Raw genomic sequence first — 19,694 nt, 5'->3', positions numbered from 1 at the left:
AGCTTGAATCCCGGAAGAACAACTGAATTGTGAAAATGGCCCCAATGGGGTATATACCACGGAGGAGGCGGGACTTCCTGTTTGCGATGTGTGGGCCTTTGTGCCCCTCGGTTGCACGTTCCCGTCGACGGGTGCGAGTGTGTGGTGTGTCTGTCTCAGTTGTCCGAAGCATTTCAGAGAGTTGAGACGCCCTGCGCGCAGGGGGCCGCAGGGGTGGGGGTGCGAGTGTTGGAACGCGGCCAGCAGTGGCCGGAAACGACGCTGATGTGTGAAGTCGGAAGTCCGTGGCATCTACCCCATACCTAGGCAGTGCCTACGGTTTGTTTAAAAAATAAATAAATCACTGCTATACTGTATAGTGCATTTCATACACAAAAGTACGACAGGTCGAGGGCCTATTAATGCCATATATGAATAGATTTTTTGAGGGTGGGGTCAATATTCAGAGAAAAAAAACTCAGAAACCTACGAGAAATACACGTAGCGTAGCTTGTCTTAGGTAAAGATTCGTTGGTGGTTAATGGGACCCTGTTTATAAAATGAAAAGGCAGGATGGAGACGGATTCATTCTTAATTTAAACTTTACTCGTCATTCACCGCAGCTAGAGCGACAACACTTCCTGACCCCCTATCAGCTGACTAACACTAACCAATCAGAAGCTAGCATACTTTAGGTAAATGCAAGTTAATGACGGAGAGCAGCAGATTCGACACATCAACTTAGCTACTTGTACAAAAAAAAATACCTACATGTATGAACGTGTAAATAATAATTCTGGAAACATATATGTAGAAGTAAATATACATTTTAACAAATTAACTTAAATGCTTGATCCTCAGGGTGTGGACCTTCTTCGCAAAGCGAAGCGTCTTCGTACCTTCAAAGTGTGAATGCTCAAAATGATATGGTTAATTTCTGCTAAAGCAATTATTATCTCCTTATATGAAAACCCGGCCGAAAAGTATTGGCACAAACATCCGAGTAGTACGTTATGTGTATTTCTCCGATTTTCCATTTTATAAAGTTACAAATTTTCGAGTTTTTTATAAACTCGCAAATTTACGATTTTTTTTAAACGCAAATTTGCCACTTTATAAAGTGGCAAATTTGATTTGTGAGTTTTTTTCTCTGATTATTGCCTACCACCCTCTAAAAAAAAAAAATTGTGGCCCTAATCCGCCGTCGTACAAAAGAAACTCAATGTGCTTCAACATCCTGCAATTAAAAGTTACAACATTTAAAAGCAGTTACAAACAGAGGTAGAAATTTTAAAGCAAAGAAATAAAAAAATAGTTTACTAAAATTATTAAAAGAGCATACAGAGTAAGAAAAATATTTTCAAAACATGATTTTAAAAAGATACTTTGAAAGACTTTAATCATAAGTATGGGAAAAGAGCATAGTTTTAAACCTGGATTTCAAAGCATTCATTTTGTATGTTTTAAATCTTTACAACATATTATTCAATCTGATAATAAAGGATACTAGTGAGTACAAGAAAAAAACAAAATTTTTAAGGGTGATTATGAGAGGATGTAATAAACACGGGTGCGTATTATAGACAGGATTTTGTGATAACGTCAATTTGAAAAATTTTGTGTGAGCATATGATAAATTATTTTCTTTTTCTTTTTTAGAATACTCATTGGGGGAAAAAAAATCTAAATGTCAATGCTAGTTGTTGTGGCACAAGATAAACCTTGGTCAATGTCTGCACTCTCAAAGTGCTCTAATCGGCCACTCTTATCCATGTCTTTTTAATCTGCCTGCTATCACTCACACATTCAGTACTAGGTCCAAATTGAACTCTAGTACACTCCCCACCCTCAGAAGCCCAACCCCACTTCTCCTCCCCCCACCTGCTCATTTGCATTCACAATACAACGTATGCTTTTCTTCACTTTCTTAGAGAATCCTCCAAAGTGAAAGAAACTAGGCCGTTAGGCTGCACCACAGCTTCTCTTGTGTTTCAACTTCTCCCTCTACTCCCATTCCCGTTTTTAACCACGGTTCTCAATCTTTGTCACCCTTCTGCCCCAACTCGTTCTTGCATTTTTGTAAAGTTTGCTTTGAGGAAACCATAAGTTATCGAATTTTTTTCGTGATATCTTTATCTCATGACTTGTTCCCTTTTCTGCCTTTCTGAACTTGATGTCTTAGGTACCGAAACGTCCTACCTCTAAATTGTCTCTTTCCTACAACTTTTTTTTAAATTCCAATCCATACTCCATTCACACACTTGAGCACACACACACACAGACATTCGCAGCTCTTATTGTCCCAGTATTTTTCTTCAGCTTTTAGTCAAAATAAATGAACGTTTAGGTCAGGGGTCTGCAACCATTACTGTCAAATGAGCCATTTTAGGCCAAATTAATAACAAAAAGTCTGTCTGGTGCTGCAAAACATTTGAATATTATGATGAACGAAACAGTGCGTTAGTGTAAGCCTAATGTCCTGAGGGTAGAGCTAATTAGAGCTGCACCACATAAAAATATGAAGCATCCAATACTTTGAGATTCATTTTCGTATACCTTTTATCTTTGGATTTTTTTTCTGCTTTTGTGCTATTAATTATCAGATTTTTTTTGTGTGTGTGTCAATTTTATGGTAATTTTTGGGGGATTTCTATAGTTACTTGAAAACAATTTTTTGGGAGACTTTTGGCAATTCTTTTCTGACTTTTTTTAAATCCAATTCTCCTGCCATTTTTTTTTTCAATTTCATTGGATATTATGGTAACTTTCTGCTTTTCCTCTTCATTTTTTGACATTTTTATGGTCACTTTTTGGACATTTTTAGGTAATTTTTAAAACTTTTTTTTAATCTATCTTCCATCTCTCTTTTTCTGACGACCTTAAAAATTTTGACTTTATGCATTTAAAAAAAAAATCGTAATCATTAATTCATTTAAATAATATTTTACCTAAAAAAAAATATGTAAGAAAAATATTAATTTCTAATTTATTTATTTATTTATTTTTTCTTAAGAAGCCACAGGAGCGGGTTTAAAGAGCCAGAGTCTGCAATGACCTCTTGTTTAGGTCAACATTGGCATGCCTCTTCGTAAATAAAAAGAAAAGACATTCAATACAGCTTTCTAGTGTTTTTCTTTTAATTAACTGCACAAGTTTGAGGGGTTAAGAACCTCTTAGAGTAATTCAATAAACTGTATAAATTAGGCACTTTTAATATAAGTGCCCTTACTTGCACTTTGGATGTTATACTTGTACTACCACTTGGTTGATTGACAAAAACTATCAAATTTGATTTTATGACATTTTTTCTTCATATATATTTCAATCTATATTACTTGCCGCTACCCCACACCCCAAGTTCCCTGTCCTTTTCAACCCCTCCCACTTCTCCTTTTGACAGTCTTGTCCCGGTCGCTCCGGGTTAATCTGCCGGCGGAGCAGATGCATCCGCTCATTAACCTGGTACCACCTTCTAAGAGCTTCATTAACTGTGACACGGGCACAAAAGCTTATGGCGAGAATAGCTGTGATTATAGGCGAGTGTTTTTTAGCTTTTGATAGATGGCTGATCCGTAGAAGAAAGGAGAAATAAGCCCATAGACTCTTATAAAAGGACATCATTGTACCCCCAAAGGTAATGCCACCATAGACAACTAGGAACATATCTTTACAATTTTAGGTCCCTGAAGTACATTACATTAGATTGAGGGACATAATTTGACATATGGTGTTATATATTTTATTGTCAGTCAATTGTAAAAATGAATGTAAAACGAAATGCACCCAACAACACCCTTCCTCTATGTTCAGGATTTTCACTAATGAGTGCCAAAAAGAAATCCTCCAGATATTTCTGTATTTCCTTTATGCCAACTCGCCTCCGCCATTCACGCTTCTACCAAAAACCGCACGAGACAGCCACAACTCCCTCCAGTGTCCTTCTGTCCGCTTCATCCCACCGCCACTACAGTGTCTCAATAACGGGCTGCGTGGAATAAATGAACTCATTCATTGCACTTTAAGCACGTTCATCAGTTTGCTGCCCACCTCCAATGTAAACAGGGCTAAAGGAGGAGCGTAGTTGGATAGTTGGAGACACCGACTAACCGCCATTTCAGGGTAAATTAGATTTGTACACTCAGTCGTTTTAAATGGCCTGCTTTGGTGTTAATGAAAGAGGAAAAACACCCAGTATCACTTCATCAAGCTTCTTATATCACAGAAATCCTACCTCTAGACCAGGGGTGTCAAACTGTTTATTTATTTTTTTGTCATTGGCTACATTATACTTTACAACTATACAAATGTTTAATATCCACAACTGATGGATAACTAGTTTTGAAATCAGCTGTTAAAGATAATAGTTTGTTCAATTCTTGTTCAAGTTATTGTAAAAAGATGTTTGGTAACAAAAAAAACACTTGCAATATCTATATATTATTATTTCTACATATGACATTTAGAAATTTTGGAAGAGATTTTAGTAAGAATCATGGAAGGTGACGCACAAGATTGCTTATAAAACTAGACTAAGTGCAATTTCTGCAGAAATTGCGTGGGAATGTTGAAAGCTGAATGCCAATAGCTGAATGCTAAAAACATTCCCACAATGAAGTGGCGAGCCGGGTATGGCCCCCGGGCGTTGTATTTGACACCTGTGCTCTATAGACGAACAATCTCAATGGTTTCATTTCATTGAAGAAAATATCCCAAATGGTTTAAAGTTTTTGGAGTTTCTTTAACTGCATCGTAAATTTTATGGTGAGGTGACCTTTCAATTTCCCACCCATCAAGGTGATTCAATTGTATCAGATCCTTTTTAAATCTATCTCAGTATGATTAGATGCATAGTATGTGTTCTGGTCTGAGACATTTGCTACATTCCAGAGAAATGATAAGTCAGATATTTCCAACCACCTACTTGGGAAAAGTGCATTTGAGCATCATGCGAAGTTAGAGTTCCTACTTACTTCCTACTCTAAGCAAAAGGACTTACTGACATGCAGTAACACAACAAAACATTTGAAAATTTTGGTTATACACGATTAAAGTTTAATTCAACACTAATAGTTACTCCTTGAGATTAGGATTAGATAGTTATTTGGAAACGGCATTGCTCAAAAACTCATTTCGAATGCACAGCTGTTGGAGATATACCTACAACTGTCATCAATTAACACTAATTATGGGTAAACTTTGACCTCTCAAACCGGCATGGCGACGAATATTTGAATTGATTAGTTAGAGTGTGATGCTGTAGGAGCCAGGTTATGGTTAAGGAGTTAAGTCTTTTCGGTTTGTTTTGTCAATATGTAACAAAAAATGACGGAAAAATTAAAATTCCACAGACAATTCTATTCTATTCGCTCAAACTCCTAATAGAGTAATTTTCAACCATCTCGGGTACTCGTCATCAATCTCTAAATGGAAAGGCGCAGACTTCCTAATGAGCAGCGCTGTCAGCACTTGAGTTTTATTGCTTAGTTTAAGTTTACGGTGGAGGCGAGAACAGATGGCATGTCCTAAAGTGTCGTATTTTATTATCTGCCTATCACCTATATCATTAGTACTGTTGAATAATAACGCAAACACTCGGATGTGATTGGAGGACAGATTTTTTAAATTAGGTTGGGAAAGTGTGTGTGTGTTAGTGAATAGAATCATATAAATGGTTCAGAATGTAAACTTCGTCTTCTGTTTATTTTATTTATTTTAAATATCAATAACCAGTACAGGCGACATAATTATAATTAGAGATTCGTTGTGAGTCAGAAGACAAACAAATAAAACAAAAGATTTATTGCTGTTGCTAACAACTCTTTTTTTAAAATCGATTTTCGAATCGATTAATCACCACTTTTTTTTTTTATCCACTAAGGTTAGGCGTAAATTGAATTGAGTGGATATAAGTATTTATAATTTATTATCTTTCATACATATGCATTATTAAACACCAACAATCGGTTAGCAATCGTGATTAGCATTAGCACACTAGTGATTACCACTTAAGGTAAACAAACCTTAACCCTAAACCTAACTACCATTTAGTTCACATATACATCATAATATCTACATTACATTTGTAATAATGTGTCAAAAGTCACTTACAGACGATGCTTTAACACATTATTCCATGACGGCTAGCAATCGTGTTTAGCATTAGTGCGCTAGCGATTACCACTTAAGGTAAACAAACTAACTGTCATTTAGTTCATACATACATCATGTCTAAATTACACATGTAATAGTGCCTTAAAAGTCACTTACAAATACGGCTTTAACAATAATCCATGGGTAAGGATTTTAGGGAAGCTCAATGTGCTGTATTGTCTAAACCCACTAAGTAGCCTACTAAGTAGCGTTTTTTTAAGCAGACAAATAACACCTGCCATTTGGCCACTAGATGATGCACTAACAGAAGAAATAAAGATCATATCACAGCTACAATACTGCGTGCGCCTGCAAAAAAAAAAAAAAGTGTATAAGACCAAAACAAGGTGGAGCTTCGAGGAAGAAAATGAGACGACCTATTTTTTAAAGTCGCCTAGGTCGACTTTTTTTCCCCAGCCATAAAAAGATGTACGACAAATCGTCTTACCTCTCATATTCCAGGTTGTCATGGTCACAACGGGCATCTTTATGCTTTTCCCAGTCCTTCCCATGGCGGCATGTAGTTAACGACACAATGTCCTTCCCATTGTGGATATGATGTAGAGCGTTTCGGGTATCTGAGCCGATGCCTGTCAGATAGCGCTTCCCTTTGAACATCAGCAGGTACTTCCTCCGTGGCGGGGTAGTGTTCCTGACCAACCAGCCTCGTTCACCACCCTTCTGCGGGTGGTCCTTTGAAAAGAGCGGGATGGAGATGTCAAAACCTGGCCTGAAATGTTCTGTGTTGAGGCTAGCTCTGGCCAAAATGGCCTGGCCGATGTTGAAACCCAGGTCCTCTGTGTAGTTGGGCCAAGTGCCAGAGTAAAGGTTGAAGATCAGGTGATTGCGCCCGTCATTCCAAAGAGGGTAACCCCGAATGCGTTCATCCACATTAGGCACAAACTGTCCTGACAGCTGGTCCCTGTCCAGGGTGTCAATCCCAAGCACAAACAAACACGCTTCACGCGGATCTGATGTGTAGTATCGTGACTCGGCTATAGATGTCAAGATTTTTTTGTAGCTTTCAGAGACATGGTCATTTTTCTCCGACGGATAAACATACACCCTGAACCCTTCTCTCCCTCTACGCCGACACCGCGAAAAGTCAAAGCAAGTCTCCATGCGGCAGTGGCTGTCCTTGTAAATAACAGACCACGCTTGTCGGCGCTGGCGGGGCGACTCGGTCGTCCCTGGGTCTGTCTGGAGCTCGTTCAGGTGAGCATAGCAGGGCAGGAAGGCCCGATCGGTCCAGTTGGGCCAGGGTCGCACTATCTCACCCTGCTGGCCTGTCAGCATCCGCAGCAGACGTACAGGTAGCTGGACTCCCCTACCGAAGTAAAAGAGAACCAGCCAGCAGAACGTACACAAGCCCAGCAGAACATATTTCTTGCGAGCCTGCATGGGGGCCTGTCGCAGTCTTTTTTTTTTCTCCGGTCTGACACTCACTTGTCCTTTTTTTCCCTTCGCCTTTGCCCCTCAGCTTTGAAGCCTCACAGGGGCACGAGCCGGCCCGGTGACTTCTAACAAGGAGCTTCTAAAGGAGGGCAATGTGTTAACAAGGACATCACCGCCTCCTCCAAGTGTGGCCCAGTCCACTTTGCCATTTAGGATGACACAGTCCAAGTTAGTCTGCCCTCAGTCAGTCTGTGAATGTCTTTCCCATTTGTTGTCAACTCTCAGATGCCGGTGTTCTGCCGTCTGGATTGCGGAATTAGCTGCTCCCGCCGATGCTGTGTGCATTTCTTCCCCGGCGCAGCCTGCTCGACAGGAATGAGGGGCGATTTCTTCACTCTCTCCGGACAAGCTTGCTGCCTCATGGTGCCTGGCGTAACTGCTGTCGGCAGGCCCCTCCTATGGAGAAGCAAACAAACAAGAATACAGATCAGTACACAGCAAGTCGCCACTCCTCGACCAAACAGAGACCTTTTCATTTGTGTAACAGAAACCCATATTGTGTTAAATGAAATCAAATGACCAATCAGGAGGACATTTAGAATCTGTCCACCTGTACACATTTTTTTGTTTTGAGTTAAAATGTTTTTCCCCAGCTACATGGTCATTTGTGGTTTACCCAATCCACCTCACAAGTTGGGTTTCCAATTCATCCACCCATTTTTATTTTTATTTTCAAGAAATGCGAAAATAAAACTGAATGGAAACGTTAGAAATTAGAAAAAGGGTCCAAAATTCGCAAAAAAAGTGTTTTGGGATGGATTTTGAAGCGTATCAAAAAAAGGAAAATGTGAATTTTGCCGATGGAAACAGGTTTTGCGAATAACCGCTGGCAAGACCGGATACACGTAGCAAGTTTTGACCAGATAATACGTCACAATTATGTTTGTAGTCCTAAAGCAATGTCGGACGATAAAGTAAGGTATGTTTGGGGGGATGATGAAACAGAAATCTTATTAGAATTGACTAAAGAAGCGAATATTAATGCTATTTTAGATGGAAAAGAAATGCTACTTTGCTACTTTATTAAGAATTACAAAAGAAAACTCATACGATGTCATCGCACGGCGCAGTCGCTTCCTGGTCTTCTTCTTCTTCTTTTAAATTACTGGTGGATCACATCTTTGTGGTATATACCGCCACTTATAGCGGCGGAGGCCCCTCTCAATATTTGCAAAAGAAAAACAGATGGAAACGGGCATAAGTCCGTTTTGTGCATTTTCTGTAAATTTGCTTTGAAAAATCAAAACAATTGTATGGAAACCTGACTACAGTTCTCAGTTTAGGTGTTTGGGATGTCCGGACTCAACACGTTTTTGTTTTGTTTTTTTGTCACGGACTTGTCTCAGACTCGGTCATTGGGCTCGCTAAATATATATATATATATATATATATATATATATATATATATATATATATATATATATATATATATACATATATATATAACAATAAGTCAAATTTTTTAGTCCTGAAGTTTTTCAGGTGATTAAAATAGACGGGCATTAACATTGGCCACCCAGTAACTATGGCTACCAGGCAGCAAGCCATCTGATTGGTTAACCTGATTACAAGTACCAAAGCACGTCATGTCAACCAGCAGCAGGGTTATAAAATTTGGTTTAACTAACCACCAAGAGCTGGCGTAGCAATCCGCAGTGTGGCACCGCGCCACAGGGTGGCGCCTCCTTGTTTTTGTTGTGCATTTGCAGCACTTTTTCATTTTGGCCATCAATGATTTTGACGCCGTGGATGTGTATGCTTATCGTGACGTGTGGTAGCATCAAGAAGACCACTATTTTTTTGTTTCCTTTTAATTAAGTAAGCCTGTGGACTTCTAGTTCCTTTCTTGCTCTCCAGTTATTTACTATCCAGCTGTGCCGTCCATGGTTGATCAGCCACCACGCATTACAATATTAAAAAAACAAAAAAAACATGAAGCAACCTGACATTTATGTATGAAGACAATTTTGGACACTTACGACACCATGTTAAACTGTTCAACATTTGTTGAGGCACCATAAAAAGAAATAAGCTAATCATTAGCTCAGAATTATTAGCAGCTAATAATTATTTCTTTAAGAGGCAAACTCGATGTCTTCCCATTTTTTGTATATATATTGGTGAAAATTTCATAAAGAAATTGGCTTAATTTAGTTTTTCATGAAAATACAGTTTTTTGATCTCATCAGTACTTGGTGTTGGACTTGGACCTTTGTGACTCGCACTTGGCTCAGACTTAATAAAGGTGGGCTTGACTACATCCCTGTTCGTACGTGATTGCTGGCCATCGTGTGTTGGAATTTGTGCTTTTTCTGTTCTACTCCTAGTGTGGATTTGATTCAACGTACTCCGGAGTCTACTAGGGTCCAACCAGAAGAGGCATTGTTAATTCAGTGTCCACTTGTTTGTGGTCTACTGAAGAACAACATGGTGATAATGCTGACGATCTCCTGGTCAATCAACTATTAAGAGAAGTTGGGCAACATCCATATTGACTTCTGCTACAGAATTTTTTTTTTTAGTTTTTCCACATCCTTCAAAAAGATAACACTGAATTTTACATTCTTTACTTAAAGAGTTACCAATGTTCCAAAATGGAGTTTGTGTGTCAACATATAAGACCAAACAGTTTCACAAAGAACCTGTCTTTGAGTAGAACTAAGTATCTACAGTTTTTTTTTTTAACTTCTTGATAGGACCTGCCCTATTTAGCATATATTATATAGCATGCAAATGGAATTATAAATGGAATATTAAAAAAAAAAAATACAAACGTAAACACTAAACACATCAGGTAATTATTAAACATGCAAGTCATGATCTCTTAAAATGTCATTTACTTGCTAAAGGCTTTTTCATTTGTGCTATAAAATTAACTAATACGTTCCGTGGCACAGATTAGAGTGGAGGTGGAGTTGAGGGAAAGGTATTTAGCAGTTTAAATGAAAATACGGGAGAAAAGAAGGACAACTATTCACTTCACTTTTTGCTGTTAAATTCTCAACGGTTAACATTTTTTTGTCTATGCACTGTACTCTATATGTACAGTGTGTGTGTGTGTGCGTGTGTGTGTTTTGGGGTCTCACAGTAGAGGATAGTGTTCCTGCTGCCAGCTTCCACACAAAGGCAGCTTTCAGGACTCACCTGCCCACGTCCTCTACCACTCATTCACATTCCTCATTACTCAAGCCAAGAAGGAATGGTGGCCACATCATGCAAGCAACTTGGATAAATAATACTTTGTCTGATATGAATTAAAGCAGCTCTTGCCAACGGCTGCGAACACGTAGGATCTATTTGAGTTGTTTTTTTTAATCATTAAAGAGATGTAAAGAAATTTCAAGTCAGATTAGATTATCCACGATTTGCTTCCAGATGAGTTTTTTCTGAACGTAAGTGTGCCGTGTAAATGCGATATATACCGTACTATTCCGTCATTCAAAGATTCAATGAGTAGGAGTGGTACCGGTAGATATATTATACAAATATATTTAACGCAAAAACATTTTCCTCTCTATTCTCTAATCTTTCAAACTCAGTTACGGCTTGGGCATAGCTGTCATTTCTGATATATTTTCAGCTGCTGCTGTTCCATATTTTTTAAAGCATATAAACAAGTCAAACAAAACACAGTGTTTAGCTCCTTTGAAGTTAAAGTGGGTGCAGTTTTCAATTCAGCACACAATTTAGTATGGAAATACATTCTTAAGTGGTGTATTTCTGTGTGTGCGTGCGTGCATGCACCACAGTGCCATCCAAAAACTACAGCGCAAGGATTTATTTCACTTTCAACAGTCCCCCCCCCCCCCCCCCACCAGTAAACAGTTGGGGAGCCGTGACATAGTTGTCAATATTTAATGTACTACCACAAAGAAAACCTGATGGCAGATAAACAGGTGATCTACTACGTTGCAATTTGTCATAAAACAATATAAAAACACATTCTCAATCATAGAACTAAAATAAGCAAAAAGTGTGTGCTTCTTAAAAAAAAAGCAGCAATGAAGTGAAAACGCCTCAGTGTGAGTTCCTTGGAGCTACAAATTAGCAAGGGCAGATGCACTTATGGATGCCCACAAGTACCTGGCTCTAAGTAGCGGCAGAGGTCTGCGGGTCACACATCAATCACGGACCATTATGGTGGCGACAAGCACTGGAGGACAAGCCACAAGGCTCTATAAATTGTGTGAAGGCGTCAAGGTGAAAAGCAGGGGTTCAAGGTGAGGTGAACGTTGGGCAGGAATTGTACATTTTATCGCATAGTGAATCCCAAGAAGCCATTAAAATTATTCATATGTATTATGCGATCCTAAATGACACTGTAATAAATTGTCCTTGTCTTCATGTGACATGGGTGAAAAATAGTCACAATGCAGTACATGATGAATATTTCACAGGTGGAGGATGGATCCAATCGTTGCTTTTTATCTCAACCTTCAGGGCTACTTTTTTCCAATTGTGATTCGGCCGATGCATCTTATTCTGTTGTCAGGCTTCTTTTGTGTTTATATGGTTTTTGCAGGTGCTGTACAGACTAATGGTACAGACTAACAAAGACCTCCGCCAAAGCCAATGATAGCTGGGATAAGAACCAAATTGTTCTTTGAGATAATAGAGAGAAGGTGAGATAACTAGATGGCTAAAGAGATAACTACACTACACGTAGCTAGAAAGCTACATAGTCTGATAGAAAGCTAGCAAGATAGATAGATAGATAGAGTAGCTAGCTATAGTAGCTAGCTAGCTACAGTAGATAGATAGATAGATAGATAGATAGATAGATAGATAGATAGATAGATAGATAGATAGATAGATAGATAGATAGATAGATAGATAGATAGATAGATAGATATTCATGTCGTTTAACTATCCCCTTCAACCAGCGTCAAGCAAAAGGTTAGGCCCGCAGTCTAGATCCAATTAATTTCCTTGGTCACGAAAGCTTGCCTCCATTATTCCTTTTGACGATTGGGCCATTACTAGGTTTCCAACACAGAACATTGGGCAAGGGAGAGTGGAATGGTCAAGTCTGTATACAAATACAAGTCTGTCTAACTTCTGAATGGTAGATATCATGGCTCCCAGTAGATAAAAAAAAAAAAAAACTGTCACTAGATTACTAAAGGATATTAGCTAAATAATAGTACAAATAATAGTACAAATGCACAGGTTAATTTTCTTAGAAAAAAAAAAGATTAGGATTAAATCTGTTCCTCTTTACACAAAAGACAAACAAATTGCTTGGTATTTTCTTCTTTATCCCAATGTGAACTCAACATTGACCTTACAACCAACGTAACTGTGATTCTACTGTTATACTCCAAGTGATTATACATTTATGTAGTTTGACCAGTATAACCGTGTTGAAAACACGTTTGACACCCCTGCCTCAGACGCTCCATCTTAGTAATGGAAGCCTAAATCTTGGGTGGTTATACCTAAGAACAGCATGACTCATACCATTGTTAAATAGCAGCAAGCGTTTAGGTAACTTTGCCTTGGCTTTGCGTGTGTCCAAACTCGATTCAAACACACATCTGGCACTGTGTTTTGACTGGCTGAGATATGTCGACATATTACTTCAGCGAAATGAGGTGTACTGAGGAAAAACACAAATCTTGCGGCGAGGCCCGGCTAAAATTAAACGCTATGATTAAAGGCCTCAGTTGTGACAGTAGTGCAGGAAACCAGAGGGTAACTGGACTGAGCCGAGTAATTGCAGAGGTGCCCAAATTGGTAGCCTATGTAAATGCTGCATAGAATATGTCACAAAGTAAGATCAAAAGCATTGACGCTGCAGCAAAACATGATATGGGTCTCGTCGGTTTAGGCTGCCCTGAAAAGTTCATCTAATGTTTATGTCAAGCTGCGAAACTGCTCTACCAAATGTGCTCATCCTAATTACAAGCTGAGGTTGATTAATTACTCAACAATATGCTACACTTCAACGCTACAAGGGCTAATTAACACAACATAGATGGGCAGAAACAATCTTGAGGATGTCTGGAAAAAAGAAAAAAAAACATTGCAGCAGCGGGTTGTATCGCAGACAACCAGGATTTATCAGCTCAAAGCTTACGCCGAATATAAAATTCTAGAAAATACACAGTTGTCAATAAACACAAACAGCTCGAAGCTTGAGTTCATCAAACATGCAGCTCATCTTATCTGTGCAGCCGTGACACGCAACCTTAATTAGATCGACCTACAAACAATCAGACATCGACATTGGCAGAGTCAAGACCCGGTGATTGAAAGAAAATATAAAGTGGCCGAATGAGATGTTCACAAAAATGGCTGGAAAATTAAATTAAGCATGACGTGCCAAAACAGTACAAATGATACAGAATATTTTATTTTATGATAAGAGTCAGAGACGCATGGATTGTGGTATTTTTAAAGCCTTCACTTTCCACCTTAACTCATTCCAACCCAAAAATTTATAAGTATTAGGGGTGTTAAAAAAATCGATTCGGCAATATACCGCGAGATTACAACGTGCAATTCTCGGATCGATTCGATATGCGACCGAATGGATATTTAATCATCAATTTTTTTATGGAAATATTCAACAATATGTCTTACTTAGGGTTGGGGTTCACACGTTAAGCATGGAAGAATGTTATATTAATGCAAAATTAAGCCTTAATATTTTATTTTAATGCTGTTTAAACAAGAAAGATTGTTTGTTAAATACAGTGGCTCACAGTTACAAGCCTGAAGTTTCAGATGAATGAATACATTTTCATAAAAATCTTACTGTGTACATGTACAAGTTTACTGATTAGTATTTTCCAAATTTGATTTTTTTTTAATTTTTATCGCAATGATCAATTTATAGATCCATATCGGGGTTAATCGTATCAAATTGAATCATGACCTATGAATCGAATCGCCAGATACTAGGCAATCCACACCCCTAATAAGTAGTTTTTTTATCTTTGTCATTCATTCCCAAAAATGTATTTATAAGTTTTTTTGTTTGTTTTTTTATGCTAGAGCATACAGAAAGCTTTGATACAGCTTCTGGCATGAAGAGGTTGCTTAAAGCATTGGTAGTTATTAGGAAAAAAACGGCCAGCAGGTGGCAGCAGAGTATAAGAGATCAGCCAGGGCCATGTTGAAACAAGCTCTTTTTGACAGTGTTTTCAACAGGTTTGTGAATAATGAAACTTAGTTATATTCTACTGCTGATTGCTGCAAAACAGAAACAAATACAAATATTTCTTTCTTTTGGTAGGTAGCATGTTTTTATAGCAAAGGAACAGAATATTCTGCGGGCTTTGCAAAATCTGTCCAAATCCAGTAAAACAGACAAAAACAGTGAAAATGTCTGGGAGTGAATGAGTTAACTGTACATTAACTTCAAACACAAGCATCAAAATCACGCAGGGGCTTAAGAGCACTCGGACAAGATACAAGCCTCTTTTTTCCACAAGGGAGGAGGTGTTACAAAACATCATATGGACGTAAAACTCCCATTAAGATGAAGAGCTGTCGTATCCAAAGAGACAACTCATCAATCAGAGGGAATCTGTTCACGGCAGGCTGTCAGGATCCGCCTTCCCATGAGAGCCCTTCCACAGCATCCGAGATAATGACAACACTTTATTCCAGGAAAGTCTTTTTTCATCAAAAACACACAACAAGTGAGTGGTAATTCAATCCCAAATATAATTACGTTACTTTGGGATTTAAACGAAATGAAAAGCAGGTATTTGATGCTCTTTTCTTTAATATACTACCTTCAAGATGGCAAATTCAAGATAATGAGAAACTTTAAAATCTACAGTTCTCATAAAACTTAGTAGAATTATAGAGTCCATATACTCACCAGGCACAAAATCATGTACACGCACATAATTTAATGAGACCGAATAGAAAAACTATCCCCAAGAAAGTATCATCATTCTGCCCTTACAAAGATAACCATACTGAGAGCTGTATCATATTACTGTATTATTATAATAACTACAAGGACAGGCAAAATATTAGATACCCCTCTCAGTATGCTGTAGTGCAATTCAACACTACTAGAAAGCATGCTTGAGAAATAAATATGCTTGTCAACTAGATAGGCATGTAGACAACCATGCTGTGACATTTGGCGCCTTCACCATTCCAGTGTATCCAATGCAGACTACTGGTAATACATTTTAAATTAAATATTGAATTAATTATATTAATATTTGTCAAAATTAAAAACGTATGTACAATAATATGTTAAATTCAGCCCCACTTGTCTAAACACGTTATTCTGATTAATATTGTGTTTGTGAGTTAAGCAACAAAATACACCTGTTTTTATCAATCTCAGAGGGTGGCCATTTTGCCACTTCTCGGCTGACATCACATTTTCTCAGGGCTCAGGTAACAACCAATCACGGCTCAACTGTTTTCTGAGTTTGGTCATGTGATGTTCACAAACCGAGCTGTGATTGGTTGTGACCTGAGTAACAGTGATGTCATTTTCAGTTGACAGCAGATGGCAAAATGGCCGCCCTACTGCCTTAAGGCTCCACCTCCAAGGCAAACCTTAAAGGGATAGTTGCCTCATTGAGCCATTTTCAGCAGTAAAAGTTAGTATTTTGTCCAAAAGGAATTTGATAACTTCATTAATTTTCTTGTACAATTAATACCTTTAAAAACATTGTTTTCTACTTGCTGTTGACTGAAGATGACATCACCTGTGCTGAGGAAGTAACGACCAATCATGGTGCACCTGTTTTCTGGGTTTGGTCAGCAAACTGAGCCATGACTTCCTAGTAGCACTTCCTTTAGTTTTTAAAGGTATTAGTTGTGTACAAAAAAATAATGTAGTTATCAAATTTTATTCTGGACAAAATATTAACTTTTTACTGCTGAAAATGGCTCAAGTATCTCTTTAAATAGGATGAGAAGTACATGAAATGGATCAATGGACAATATTTATTAATCATCTATTTAGACTAGAGACCTTGTTAAATTACAAATTATTCAAATTCTCAGAATTTCAGCCTCTTGACAGTAAGTATTCTCAGATTTCAATAGTCTTCAAAGAAAACAAACTGATTGTCTTTGTGTTTAATAAAATTAGACATTTATAAACATGTGCTTTTATTTTAGAAAATAATATCTAAAATGTTGGCCTATTTTCTGACATGTTACTGACCAAACCAGTAGCTGAATCACAATAAAAACAATTTTTATGTGAAATAATAATTTGAAGAAATGATTTATCGAAATTGATTCATCCAAATAATCTATAAAGTCATCGATTATTCAAATTATTGTTGGCTGCAGTCCTACTTACAAGTCATGTACATAAGTCACATATTTTCCACTATGTTTGGTGCTCAAGAATATAGTCCATCCTTTTTCTATATCGCATATCCTATTCCAGGTCTATGGGAGCATGCAGACGACACTCGAGACTGGTTGCCATTCAACATGAGGGCACAAGATTTTGACATTGAAGACATTGGACAGATCAGTCCAATGTAGTGCCTTGTTTAGACAGCTACTCCAAACATCACTAAACATGTGACATTCTACTTGAGATCAGGTGGCAGTAGCAGGTCCATGTCGGACGACAGCGCCAACCTCCACAGAACCTGGCTGCATCACGTCAACAATAGGACTCCAGCCGAAATGCTTGCACTTTGCAAGCATAAGCTACATGCTCCCATAGCTCCCACATCCACCTCTTCCATCAGAGCATCTTGGAGCAAAACATCTCCACCAGTTACATGCATGAATAAAAATAGAGAGCAAGGTGAGAGAGAAAACTGGATGAGTGCATTGTTATATTTCGGGATACTGCTGCAAATAATACATTGTTTTGATAGCTGATAGGTTGGAGAATACACTTTGGAAATAAATGTATTATGCCCATTGCAGTGAGCTGGCAATAGATATGGAAACGAGCTTAAATCGGAGAAGACAACCAATGAGACTAACGCTGAAAAACTTGACATGTATAAGGTTAACAGAACAATTTTATCGAGGTGCTTATCAATACAACATCCAAACATCAATACACGAGCAGCACAAATCACACACGAGATCCCACTTTCTCCAGCGCGCACGGCTCTTACCGGGTAGCCAACCGAGCTCTAGTGGGTCATTTTCCTTTTCACGCCACGTCCCAACATTTGATACTAAATTCAGCAGACGAACGCGGCTCCCTTCGTCGGGATATGAATGGAGAAGATGAGCTTTAAATGATCCATTTTCCACATCCACTACGGTAGCCATTCGCGACACGCCCCCGGCCGCCGCTGATTGGTCCAGACGCTCCTCCGACGTCTTGACTGTACGGTATAGAAAAACACTACAGTACACCTCTGGATGCGACCCGGTGCTGTCTGTGGCTTCTGTGACCCAATTACACACGAGGAGCGAATTGTTACAGAGAAGCCTGTTTATGCAGCTTAATGCCTGTTAAAACGGTAGTAAGACTGTGCACGAACATATCAAGTACAGTCCTAAGAGATCCAGTGGGGTGTCAAAAGCTTTATAAATAAATAAAGCAAACAAATAATTTCAAATGTATTCTTTAGTTGACACAGAGGTATTCGGTTAACATGATTAAGATTTTTTTATTTATTTATTTATTTATTTATTTATTTATCTATTTAAAACTGCAACTGCACTTAATCTCTACTATGCAACCCTTAAAAAATGGGTTGGGTCAAAATGAAAAGATTGTTGTTTTGCTTATGCTATAGATCTATTTTTTTATTTTTTTTATTGCGGTACGTTACGTTTGGTTGTAAGAACTGCTATTTTTGTAAAGTGTGTAAATTTTAAAAAAAAATAAAAATTACGGGGGGAGACTGTTATAGTGACAGGTGCTAATAATTACATTGATGAGCCAACATTTTTACCGTGGCATTTCTAAGAATCTAGCGCCCCCATGCGTTTTAGAGTTGTAACCTGCATTTTATATTCACACTTTCCCTTTGCTTTCGAGTCGTTTTATTTGGGATTACACCGGAAAGGTGGAGACTAATTGGCGATTAGTGCCACTTGACAGATTTTATTTTATTAATTTTTCAACACGAAAGCCTCACACAAAGAGTTCATTAAAGTTGGCTCCAGTGATACGTCAGCGGGGGCCGCCATGTTAGACGTGGCAGTGCTGCCTCTTTAATGCAGGTAGTCGGGTAGATGCACTGATCTTCATAAAGTGCTTTTAGGTAAGCCTCTCATTCACCCATTCATACACACAAACACATTCATTTTTGGAACAGGCACCAAAAACAACTTTTAATACAATATGTTGGTTTTACTGTAAATGTGTACTATTCTTATATGTTTATTTTGATATAATTAAATCAATGTCATTTTTGCTACGACGAATTGCCCAGGATCATAAAGTTAGCTATATTTATTGCTCAAACACAACCTGTGCTATCTTTAACGTAACCATCCGCTGTCACCTTAAGGATCATCTGCGGTCAAAATTAATAGTGTGATTAATCTGCGTAAATACGTTTTTTTGTGATTAATATTCATTGCTAAGGCTTTTCCACTCTATTTATTTATTTTAATCTTTTACTGATGGGAAATAAAAAATAAATTGAGATGATGTGATTGCACAAATGTGCACACCCCATTCTTTCTTTTTGGGATGACGTGGCTGTGATGTGAAAATAACCAATCACATTCAAACTTATGTTAAAGGTGGTGGTGGTTTGCAGTTTAAAAATCTACTATAAATAAATAAACATTAATTGAAAAAACCCTACATGTCATATACTGCATGTTAAAACTGTTTATATAAAACCTGACAGTAGAATATTATTAGAAGAACGGTTCATTGAGCTCAAAGAATGGGAGTAACGCTGGAAGGAAAACATAATTAGCTTTCATAGGTACACGAGTAAACACTTTATATAAACTGTACTTTTTTTGTGTGTAATCAATATATTTACAGGAGCGAATGTTCAAGATCGCCTCCTTTGTCTATTTTTAGATAACACACTGCATACACAATAAATTAACACAATATAAGCTATGCATGTGACTAAATAAGAAGCAAACAAAATAAAATATTCGCATTTTAGGCCCTCCCTTTTTACTGACAGATGAGGAAGTACATCTCCTGTTGGGTGAGTCTTAAAGAA

At 38.0% G+C, this 19,694-nt stretch overlaps 1 protein-coding gene across 1 annotated transcript in view; it reads right to left on the bottom strand.

Annotated features, from left to right (window-relative positions):
* Nucleotides 1-17,836, bottom strand: part of ext1c (exostoses (multiple) 1c) — an 80,453-nt gene extending 62,617 nt beyond the window's left edge. Inside the window, exons 1-2 of the mRNA XM_077548663.1 lie at nucleotides 17,661-17,836; nucleotides 6,578-7,980 (exon numbers count right to left, since the gene is read on the bottom strand). Coding sequence (XP_077404789.1) covers nucleotides 6,578-7,530 — 953 coding nt within the window. The 5' untranslated portion in view covers nucleotides 7,531-7,980; nucleotides 17,661-17,836. The remainder of the gene's footprint in view (nucleotides 1-6,577; nucleotides 7,981-17,660) is intronic.
* Between the last annotated feature and the right edge of the window lie 1,858 nt (nucleotides 17,837-19,694).

The sequence above is a fragment of the Vanacampus margaritifer genome, chromosome 17 (genome assembly GCF_051991255.1).
Source record: "Vanacampus margaritifer isolate UIUO_Vmar chromosome 17, RoL_Vmar_1.0, whole genome shotgun sequence".
Classification (NCBI taxonomy): Eukaryota; Metazoa; Chordata; class Actinopteri; order Syngnathiformes; family Syngnathidae; genus Vanacampus; species Vanacampus margaritifer.
This window is presented reverse-complemented; position numbering and strand designations above follow the sequence as displayed.